The sequence below is a fragment of the Chrysochloris asiatica genome, unplaced genomic scaffold (genome assembly GCF_000296735.1).
Source record: "Chrysochloris asiatica unplaced genomic scaffold, ChrAsi1.0 scaffold00036, whole genome shotgun sequence".
Classification (NCBI taxonomy): Eukaryota; Metazoa; Chordata; class Mammalia; order Afrosoricida; family Chrysochloridae; genus Chrysochloris; species Chrysochloris asiatica.
This window is the reverse complement of record NW_006408554.1, coordinates 12608393-12619603: the sequence shown is the minus strand read 5'-3', so window position 1 is coordinate 12619603 and position 11211 is coordinate 12608393. Positions and strand designations below refer to the sequence as shown.

The 11211-nt window shown below is 33.1% G+C and overlaps 1 protein-coding gene across 2 annotated transcripts in view; it reads right to left on the bottom strand.

The window, feature by feature from the left end:
- Positions 1-3325: 3325 nt before the first annotated feature.
- MYBL1 (v-myb avian myeloblastosis viral oncogene homolog-like 1) overlaps positions 3326-11211 on the bottom strand; it is a 37985-nt gene continuing 30099 nt past the window's right edge. Inside the window, exons 11-16 of one of the 2 annotated variants that reach the window (XM_006860042.1) lie at positions 10550-10692; positions 9975-10089; positions 5661-5780; positions 5470-5574; positions 4849-5028; positions 3326-3454 (exon numbers count right to left, since the gene is read on the bottom strand). In XM_006860042.1, coding sequence (XP_006860104.1) covers positions 3326-3454; positions 4849-5028; positions 5470-5574; positions 5661-5780; positions 9975-10089; positions 10550-10692 — 792 coding nt within the window. The remainder of the gene's footprint in view (positions 3455-4848; positions 5029-5469; positions 5575-5660; positions 5781-9974; positions 10090-10549; positions 10693-11211) is intronic. The other variant, XM_006860043.1, reaches the window with a different exon arrangement.

Here is an 11211-nt window from a genome sequence, read left to right as displayed (position 1 = left end):
ACTGGATGATCAGAGCTCAACTAGAAGAAGAAAGAAGAGGAAAAAAAGAGTAATGTAATACAATTTGATGGACTTGACCTACACCTATGGATGCAGTAGCTCAAAAGAGGGAACAAATCTTTACAGCAAAGATCATTCCCACCCCCTTCATACACAGAGTAGACAGGATGGGCAACTTGGACATAGGCTACCCAAAAAGGTGGTGGTGGGGGGTGTTGGTGGCTACAAAGGCACGAAGTGACTGGCTTACAAGCTTTCAAGAGGGAAGCTAGATCCAGAGGGTGTGGAGGAAGGTAGAATCTCCACTGAGTAGTATCCAATCTGTCTGGGCAGGGTTGATGAAAGGAGATGGGGATAGGTGTCTTGTGATACAACAGTGATTAATTGTTATCAGGACTGATTGTGAGGGTTGGAAATGTAAAGGTAGACGTTTTGTAGCAAAAGGTGGGGAGTGATTAACTTTGCAGTCTAGGAGCGGAGGTCCCTGGGACTATCAAGGGAGAAGAGCAGAAAGTGGGACCCTACCCAGAGAAGCAGTGACAGAGAAGCAGACACCAGAGATGGAAACAGAGACGATGACATGGAGAGAGGATGCTGCTGGGGACTCTAGACCCAGAGAGAGGGGCTGTGTGCTGAAGACCAGGGGGATCGGGGGGGGGAGGGGGGTGGGCAGGCTTGCAGGGTATACCCTTTGGATTGTTGATGATGCATGGAAGGGATTGTAACCATGCCAATGAAATGATATATGATAGGATGAACATAAAGCTAAAGTTCTCCCATGTAAACTATCACATAATTCACAATAAAACATTAAAAAAATGAAAAATGCAATGAGCAATGCCAAGTTAGCTTGTACACATATGCTTTATTGTGGATGTTAATATATATCAGCATTGTATGCAAGATTCTCTTACAATAGTTTTCCCAATATAGCATAAAACTCAATTTTGTTGGGTTGCTGTATGAATGTGAAAACCTTATAATAAAATGTATAATCGGTTTCCATGCAAGTATGACTGCTACATGTATGCCTGGCACTTTTAAAATATATTAAAAGAAATTCAAATGAACACAACATTATATAGGTGGCTTAAAATGCCTGACATGTTTAAGACTAAATATCTTGCAAAATGCAACAAAGCAGTTAACTGGAGGATTCAACCAATACCAATCCAAATATGTGCTATATCTAATAAGCCTCGGCTTATCTGCAATGTATTACATTTAGGATAATTTAATGCTCAAGAAAAATTATGCTTTAAAAAATTATAGCTCTTCCAAGATATTATACTTTGGTGATTCGAGACTGAATACATCCAAACCATCTAAGGGCTTCATTTATAAAAAAGAAAGAACCATTATATGCATTAGTTCAAGGTAACCAAAATGATCCAGTATATTTTTGCTACAATCATTGGTTTTCCAAAGTGAAATTTCTGTGAGAAGTTCATTAATTAGGAAGCAATCAACATACTTAACAAACGCTGCTAAGAAGATTCAAATTGGTTTATCTATTATCAACAAGGCATAATCTTAATACCAAACATTTTCTTTACTTCTCACTACATTTCATATGCAAAAACTAGCAAGTGACTTTAAATAGCTTAAAACCCTTTTATGTTTACTGCTCAAGAGCTAGGCATTAAAATACTTGGTATTTCAACTTCTAGTAACATAAAAACAGATCAGTCTTAAACTGGCTTTGTTTTGTTTTTTTTCTAAGGCTTTTTTTTTTTTTTTTTTTTTTTAGCATTTTGGTATTTGCAAGACTTTGCTTGGTAATGGCTGTTTTAAGTTAACATGAGAACTTGCCATCATTTGCCTTTTATCTTTTCACTCAGTGCAAGTGGTGGTGGCTCTTTCCTTCTCTCATAGCAGCAAGCCGAGTCTGCTATTTTCTATAGCAGCATACTTCAGGAGTGGAGAGGGAGAGAGTGTGTCAATTATAAATAATTAAAACTACAGTGTACAATTTTATTTACCTGTCTGTTTAAGTTGACAACACACCATTATATGCCTCAAAGAATTACAAAAAATCTACCACAAAAGCAAATAAAAGGCATTCTTTCAAGAAAAAATAAGTGCAAACACCTAAAACAGGCAACTGAAGCAACTGTTGTAACCTGTAGAGAAACACAAAACATTTATAAAAGGACAAAATATTTTTATAAATAAAAGATAATGTTCTCTACTTCTGAAACATTAAGCAAATACAATAAACTTTTAAGTGCAGACTGTTTGTATGGACCAAGATACCGTCTTATTTTTTAAAACAAAATTAAAATGCAAAAATTTCAAACACATATACAAATCATTGGATTAATTTATATGACCCGCCCCAATATAATTTAAAAAGAAAATGTTAAATTATTATTTAATACATTTTTAGAACTACTTTATAACCAACATGATTTAAAGGGCATAGTGCAATGCTTAGATAGATGTGACATACAATATAGATATTGTATTCTTTGCAACTATAACTTACTATTGTTTCATACTTAAAAAATTAAAATTGTTCTTTACTATGTCAGCTGTAATGACAGGAAACAACACTGGCTTCTAGACACCATATATATATATATATATACCTACATTTAAGCTTCAAAAATGAAAATAAATTATAAAAAGACTTCTTTCCAATTTACAAAGTATTCCTGCTACTATATACTGTACAATACATTCAATGAAACTCTCAGCTTTTCTGAGATTTATGAAGAAAATACTGACTCTTTACTAATAAGGAAAAAAACCTTTTCAATGTTTTTGTTTTCAGTACCATGCTCGAATAAATACATTTAACACTGTAGTTAATTTTACTGCTTTTGAAAAATACCAAAAATAAGTAGTGCAACATCCTATCCTTCCTTAAAATTTCTTTACACTGTGTTTCTTTGTATGTCCGCCAGAGCAAATCAGCACACAGGCGAAAGTACTTCATAAAATCATGTATGCTTCCCATACAGAGACTACTTTCAGAAATCATTACATATTACAAAAAAACTGTAGCATCAAGAGAGTAGCAATAGGTATCTTGTGAAGAAAATTTACTTTTAGAAAAATCTATGAGCATTCTAATAATATTTTCCCTTATTCTTTAAAAATAATTTCTATAAAAATATCACTTAAAAAAATAACTTATGAAACTGCCTACTCTTTACTTAAGTGGCTTAGCTTTTCGCCTGTTGAATATATAAAAAAATGTGCAAACCATTTTAGGCCTATATTAAAACTTAAACAGTTAATTGATAAGAATTTCATTGCAACCTAATTTAGTGTATAATATAGTAAAGGAAGTATGACATTTCATCAGTTCTAATAACAATTACAGTATTAGAGCTCTTGAAGTGCTGCTGGTAGCTGTGTAAGTACTCAGGTATCTTCTTGCTTGTTCAGTCATAATAAGTTGGTCTTCTGTCTTCCCATAAACCACTGTTTCCCATTCACAATTTGACTAGGAAAAAAATAAGAATAGTGATGTGAAAATTACTATAATAATTATCCATACTACTTCACAATAGACTTTAAAGTCAGTTATTTTGCTATCTCAACAGTTTATAAGCCTCTTCTTGTTGTTGTTGTTAGGTGCCATCGAGTCAGTACCAACCCATAGCGTCCTTATGCACAGCAGAATGAAACACTGCCCAATCCTGGGCCAACCTCATACTGTTGCCATACTTGAGTCCATTGATGCTGCCACTTGGCCACTTTTTAAAAGTACTGTTGCCAACATACAGCTTCCAAACCAAATGAATGGTCTTAACATGGAAAACAATGTCAGGTTTTATTGTTCCAACATTCTTGCAGAAGGATTTAATGTTAAAAATTATGCTTTATGTCTTTGCAATTAAATTAGGAAATGTATTCTTAACACAAAATTAAATTTATGCTCATTTAATTTGTTTTCTTTCCTTATCCCTGAGTATAGGTTGTTCCATTAAAGGTATGACCAGCTATGCAATAAATTTTCCTGAAAAGTTCTATGTTAGTTAAATTCTAGAAACTCAAATCATTTAAAATAGATAAAGAGGATGTGCTTTCCAAAGAGCAGAGGGCTAAGCCAGAGGTGAATAGGCCATCATGAATGGCAAAAATGCTTCCAAGGAACGCTAAATATCAGGAACACTAGTGATACAGTCATTGCACTGTAAAGAAAAAAACGCCTTCCTCGGTGAACTCCCAAATTCTCGAGGATGAACTATCAATGTAGTAAAAAACATTCCCCAGCTTTCATTTACAGCTACATACTGGCTGCATAACAGCTAGGAAGAGTATTTTGTTTTATTGATTTTTGAGCCAAAAAGTTTACTGGAAACCATTATACCAACAAATCATGCTGAAACTGCTTCCAACCACTTACCCTTTCATGATAGCAAATTAGGGCTATACATAACTATGTTAGGAGGAGACGTGCTGGAAGTGGAGTTAGGTTTTAAAAAGTAATAGCGCTTATAAAAATCACTAATAGAGTCTTTGGCTACAATTCCAATTATTTCGTGTATATGTGCCCTGATGAATGAGCCTCTTGAAACACCAAATCTAGTTTGAGTAACAAAATAATAGTGAATGTTTACTGAAATAGTCAACTCCAAGGAGCCCTGTTGGTGCCCTGGTTAAGCAGCTGGTGGCTAACCAAAGGGCAGTCTGCTTCTGTGAAGAGTTGTAACAGCTTTGGAAACCCTATGGGGCAGTTTTATTCTATTCACTAGGAGTTAGAATGGATTTGATGGCAAAGGGCATAGTCAATTTCAGATTTCAAAGAAAAATATAATTTGTGATGAGCAAATCCAAAGTAAAAACTGAATAAACAACAACAAAACTCACTAAAAGAAATTAATAAATCCATACCTGAAGATTCTTTTCCAATTTGACAACTTTAGAAGTGTTAGGGTTTGGTTTCTTTTTAGTAAGTGTACATGTTTTGTTGGTTGAATTTATATCTTGTTTTTCAGGAGTCAAGCTGCACCTATTGTCATGTATTTCCAATAATGGTATCATTAATAAAGATGTTGTAAATATATTTTCTGACTAAGGAAAAGAGAAAAAAAAAAAAAAGAAGAAAATAAAATAACTAATTCAAAAGTGGAGACAAATAGAGGGACTACTGAGTAAGTGGTAGTGGAAGCCCTGTTCCTTTCCCTCCAAGAAAGCTTTTGGCTCCTATGAAATCCTGGTAATGTAGTAATAGTAAATATTTCAGAAATTAACCAGAGAACAGCACTGAAATTTAAATTTTTTGAGAACTACCATTTTTTTATATAATACCTAACGTCTGTCAAAACACAACAAACATGAAAAAAAAAAAAACAAGGATGTAAATACAATATTCTCTATAGTTAACAGTTTCGCTTTGAATTAGGCAGAATGATATTAATGAAAACTCTATGAATCTCTAATGAATCTCAATGAATAAAAGACAAAACTAGGATTTAAAGCAAGCATTATAATTAAAAAGAATTCTTTACAAACCTGCATGTCTGAAATATCTTCAGTTAGTAGTTGAGGATTTCGTTCTTCTTTTTCCCAATTATCTAAAATGAGTGATTTTCTGACTTTCTTCACAGAAGTAGTATGCTGGAAGGAACAATTTACAATGGAAACATTACAGCAGGGTAACTAGAACAAGATGAGACTTTTATCAACTGTAATATTAAGATCACCTCTTCTTGTTTGCAGCTTTTGTAAGCAGGTTCATCTTCCTCTTTCAGGAATATGTCTGTTCCAGTTTCTTCTTTTAAAACTTCCCGAATATCTTCTTCCAAGAAGGCAAGTGGCTGTGACTAAATTGTTTTTAAAAAGATTTTATAAAATCTTTTATAGCAATCTCTTTCTCCCCATACAGAGCAAATCCTTCTTTTATACTCTTCCATTTATGGCCACAATTTGTCCTAGTCCCTATACACTCCTTAGAGCAATCAACCACATAAGATTAAAATTATAGCATCTGCCTAGGAATAATGCTCAGAAAGCAGGAAGGTACAGAAAAGAACAAAAGGAAACAAAAAACATAGCAAATGGGAAAAGTACTGTAGCACTCAGGATTGCAATTAATGTCACAAAACAAAATGTGGACAAATTATTAAATGGGAAACCAATTTGCTTTAAATAACTTTCACCCAAATCACAAGTTAAAAAAAAAGAAAGAAAGAAAAATTTCTAAGAATTTTCATTTAAAAATAGCAGGGTGCAGGCATCTATGTAGTCATTGGCTACCTAAAATGAGAGGGTGATAAAAGCACAAAGTGACTGACTTACAAGGTTTCAAGGGGAAGTTTAGTTTAAGAGTGTCTTGGGGGAAGATAAGAGTCCCCACTGAATAGCTGTCATTTTGTCTAGATGGGTCTGGTGAAAAGAAATAGGGATAAGATTCTTATGATTCAATAGTTAGTAATTGTTATAAAGACTAATTGCGACTGTCACAATTGTAAAGGTAGAAGTTTTGTAACAAAAATGGGGAGTAGTTATTCTTACAGTCTAGAAACAGAGGACCCTAGGACCACTAAGGGAAAAGAGCACCTTTTCCAGAGAAGCAGCGACACCAGAGATGGAGGCAGAGATGGGGACATGGAGAGAGGAAGCAGCTGAGGACTAGATTCATGGGAAGAGAGGGGCTGAGAGCTGGCGGCCAGGAGACAGACTTGCAGAATGTGCTCTTTGGTGGTTTAAATTATTATATATGCCTGAGTGTTTAAAAAAAAAAGAAGAAGACCTAAAATGAATATAGAGAAATACTGTTAACTGATGGGACATGAAGGGGATTATAATCGTTGTAATGAAACAAGATATATGATTTGTTGAATATAAAACTGATGATCTGCTCTGTAAATGTTCACTCAATTCACAATAAAATCATAAAAATAAAATAAAAATAGGAATTTTCATTATTCTATATAATGGAAATTATAAAACACAATAAAATCATTTAAAAAATCATAAAAAAAATAAAATAAAAATATCACTAGGGTGAACAAAATGGGAATGAACTAGTGCTTGTGATTCTACACTTAAGGTACTTATTACATAGCTTGCACTTACTAGTTAACATGCTTCTTTTACCACAAAGATAGAAAGTAATGGCCAGGACCTTTTCATCTCTGTACACTTAGAGCTCAGACAATAATCAGGAAGACAATGCATGTGTGTCTGTTTGTCTTGAATGTGGGCTTAGTAATGAAATAATCTCGAAATATTATTTATCTATCTTTCTATCAAATAGCTAAGCATACTGTATAGCACAAGACATTAAAAAAACTATACAAAACTTTCATTTAAAATTAACTGCTTAAAAAACAAACCAAAAAAAAAGTAATCAAAGCTCCACTAAATAACAAGCTAATGTTCAGTTTGCAGTAAACTTAGCTTAACTTGCAGTACTGATAACCAGCAGCTTATATTTTCAGCCAGCAAAGTCAGGGAGAATAGCATTCATATGTAAGTGAGATTCCATAGCACTTACAAAAACTTTTAAAGTGAAAACAGAATTTTTAAAGTACTTTCTTTCATATCTAGAGTTTGAAACATACAGGAGTTATCATATATATTTAATGTTTCTGTGTATTTTCCCAAGACCTTTTGTTTTAAGGATTACATTTCACCATAATAGGAGATTGTTGTTGCCGTTAAGTGCCATGGAATCAATTCCCAATCATAGCAACCCTGTATAGAATTTCTAAGGAGCAAGTGGTGGGTTTGAACCACCAATCTTGTGGTTATTCTACAGTGCTACACCAAGAGAATAAAAATATAAAAAGAGTCTGGAGTCTCTCTCACCACCCCCTATGTCCCTTTGAGAATGCAAATGTCCTATGCCCCTTGAATCTGCACAGGATCGCACTGAATCAGAACTAACTCTGTGGTATTTGACAACAACAATAACAAACGCCCCTAGAGGAATGGCTGAGACACAGATTAATTCATTCACTAATAATAATTATTCCTTTAATTGCCCTAATATGACAAAAGCATAAACTGCTGCATTTAATACCAGGTTTCATCCTACCCAAAGTTAATGGAAATTTCTATTTTCAGCCTTTTGAGTAAGCTTTAGTAAACATTAGAAGAATAGATCTTAAATACCTATATTTAAGATATTTAAGCTGTATTGGATTAAAATTTCAAAGGCAATCTCCAAAAAAGTATATTTGATTTCAAGTAAGACACATTCTATAAAGCTAAGTGATCAACACACAGTAGGTGCTCAGTAAGTAACTGAAGGAGGATGAACAAACAGGAGAAATGAAAAAACAGCTTCCTATAAAGATATGTACGAGCCTATTGATATTGTGGAAAGTTTAATGACTAAACAGTTGTTTTCTTTTATCTTAAATTACTGATGGAAATGATCTGTTCAGACAACAAATTCTACCTAAACAACTGTCGTACTGCTGGTATTAAATTTTAAATGCCACAGGTTATGGGCAAAACTGTTGGGGACTTTATTCTAGGTAGTTTGAAACCAATTCTCTCATACAATCATTAAAATGATCATTTTTCTCCAAATTTTAGGTTGGTCAAATGACCCTAAGGCACTGTAAAAAAATTTTAAATGCCTTCAAGTAATTGTTGACATATCTAAGCAAGGTCAGAGCCATATCTGACACATCACTATCACATCCCCAAGCCTAGCACAGTCCTGACACCTACTAGGTAATCAATCAATATTTGCCAAATTGATGATTCATTTAAAAAAGAATAGCAAAATAGATTAGTTAAGCCAATTAGATAATTCCATACAATGGAATACTATATAAACATTAAAAATTATGGGATAAATTATACATTTATTAACTTAAATACATTTAAAAGTCAGATTACAAAAGAATGCATAAAATGTAATTTTGAGTTTGTTATATGTACATACATAAATAAAAGTCAGAAAGCACTAAAAATATGACTTCTTATAGCCGTATATGAAGTGACAAAAGGACTTGATTAATCCTACTGTCCATCCTCTAAAACACAACTTCCAAGAAAAGAAAGTTTAGATTTGAAAGTATGAAGATTTTTTTTGGTAAAAAGTGATGACCAGAATTTAATTAATGAATGTACCTAAAATATAGGAGTCCTGGTACAGAGTTGTAGGATAAGCACTGGACCACAAGGTCTGTTTGTACAACAAAGTTGTTGATTCAAACAGACCTTGTGGACAAGTGTTTATCTTACAGTGCCACACTAACTAAAAGCCCTAAGAAATGACTAATATTTTTTTAAATCCCATTTTGTTTCTAATGAAACTAACACCAGAAATTTTTATCTTCCTAGAATGTCCATGGTTCTTCTTGGATATTTCAAAGTTGACAATACGCATGAAAGCACAGATCACTAGAACACTTCATACCTCCCTTCATTCATGAACTACTACTATGACTACAACTACTACCCCTACTACCACTGCTATACTGTTACTATTGCTACTACTACTACTGCTACTGTTGTTACTGCCATTACTACCGTTACTACTACTTTTAGAGTAACAATAGTAGCAACTAAGCAAATACTACTTGAAACTTAGAACAAGCTCCTTTATATCTATGATCTCTTTTATCTTTATAAGAACCCTTTGGGGCATGTTTTATAATTTCCATTATATAGAAGAGGAAACTGAATCTCAATCAGTCAGCCTCCTAAATATTATGAAAATATTTATTCATACCAAAATGTTAAAATTATTTTCTTCTATTACAGTGTACTAGTACTGAAACTACTAAAAGTGTCATAGTATAAGAAAAGGGTTGTAGTATAAGAAAAGGGTTCTACTGACAGTTGATTACCTTTCTCTAGATTATGTAAGACACATAAAAATTCAAAAGAAGCCAAACAAAGGTTTGTTTACGATTCAATTTATAAATTAAAAGAAAAATCGTACAAGTTTCAGAGAGTATCTTTTTTTTTCAACTGTCACAAATAAAAGATGCTAAATATCATAATTTGGGTTTTATTAAAATTAGAAAAATTCCTAAAAATAGTTTACATACCACAATTTTAAGAGGTCCATATTTTTTCTCCTGAGCAGCAAGCGCATTCTTAAAAGGAGTAGGAGTTCTTGGTGTGGTACCCAATATAGATCTTCTAATAGTAGGAGTTCTAAACCTATCCAATCATTTAGATATTTGTATTACAGTCACAATTTTGTTTATACTAGTTAAAGAAAGCAAAACCATGATAAAAACACACATTAAATATTCTTGTATAATATAAATATTTTTGTATTCGTGCTTTATTTAAGCCTTCCAAGACAATTGTAAAGAATGCCTTGCATATGCTAATTCTTATTCCAATCAATTATCTTAACATTAAGGAAAAAGACTAATATAGAGAAAATAGTTAAAATAATTATTTTCTTGAAATTAAAGTCTTAGGCTACATTTAGCTGAGGTATTAATTTTTTTTTTTTTTTAAGCACTCTAGTTATGAGCATAGAGATTATTATTCTCTAACTCTAGTTCCAGATGGACAGGATTAAGGTTTATGCATAAATATACAAAAACGTATCTACTAATAAAATGGTGCTTCCCATTTTCACTAACACAATTATTTAATGCCTACTTACCCTACATTTTCCTTTTGATCTTTGGGGGTTGATTCCTTACGAAGAGGAGTTGTAATGAGAACTTTCTGCCCACAAATTGGTGTTGATGTAAATGAAGGATTTTCCATATTAAGTTGTTCATTTCCAGGACATGTGTTAAAAAACTAAAAAGGGAAGACAGAGAGCTTAACCATTTTTTATGACATCAAAATACCTGTTGTTTTTGTTGTTCTTAAGTGCCATAGAGTCAGCTCTGAACCATAGCAACCATGTGTAGGGTTTCCAAGGAGCAACTGGTGAGCTTGAACTGCCGACCTTACAGTTCAAACAGACTTTGCAGTCCTGTGCATTAACCCACAGTGCCACATCAGTACACAAAATACCTACAAAAATATTAAACTGTTAAGATTTTCTAATTATTACCTCATTTCTCTAAGGAAAAAATTACCGATAATACTACATTTGCATTCTACTGCATGTAAATTAAGCTTCATGGTGGCTGGAATTTTTTTTTTTTTCTTCTTAAATGTTTTATTGTGAATTATGTGATAGTTTACATGGGAGAACATTAGGGACCTTTGCTCCTAGACTAAAAGTTAATCACTCCCCTCCTTGCTATAAAACGTCTACCTTTACATTTCCAACCCTCACAATCAGTCCTGATAACAATTATTCACTATTGT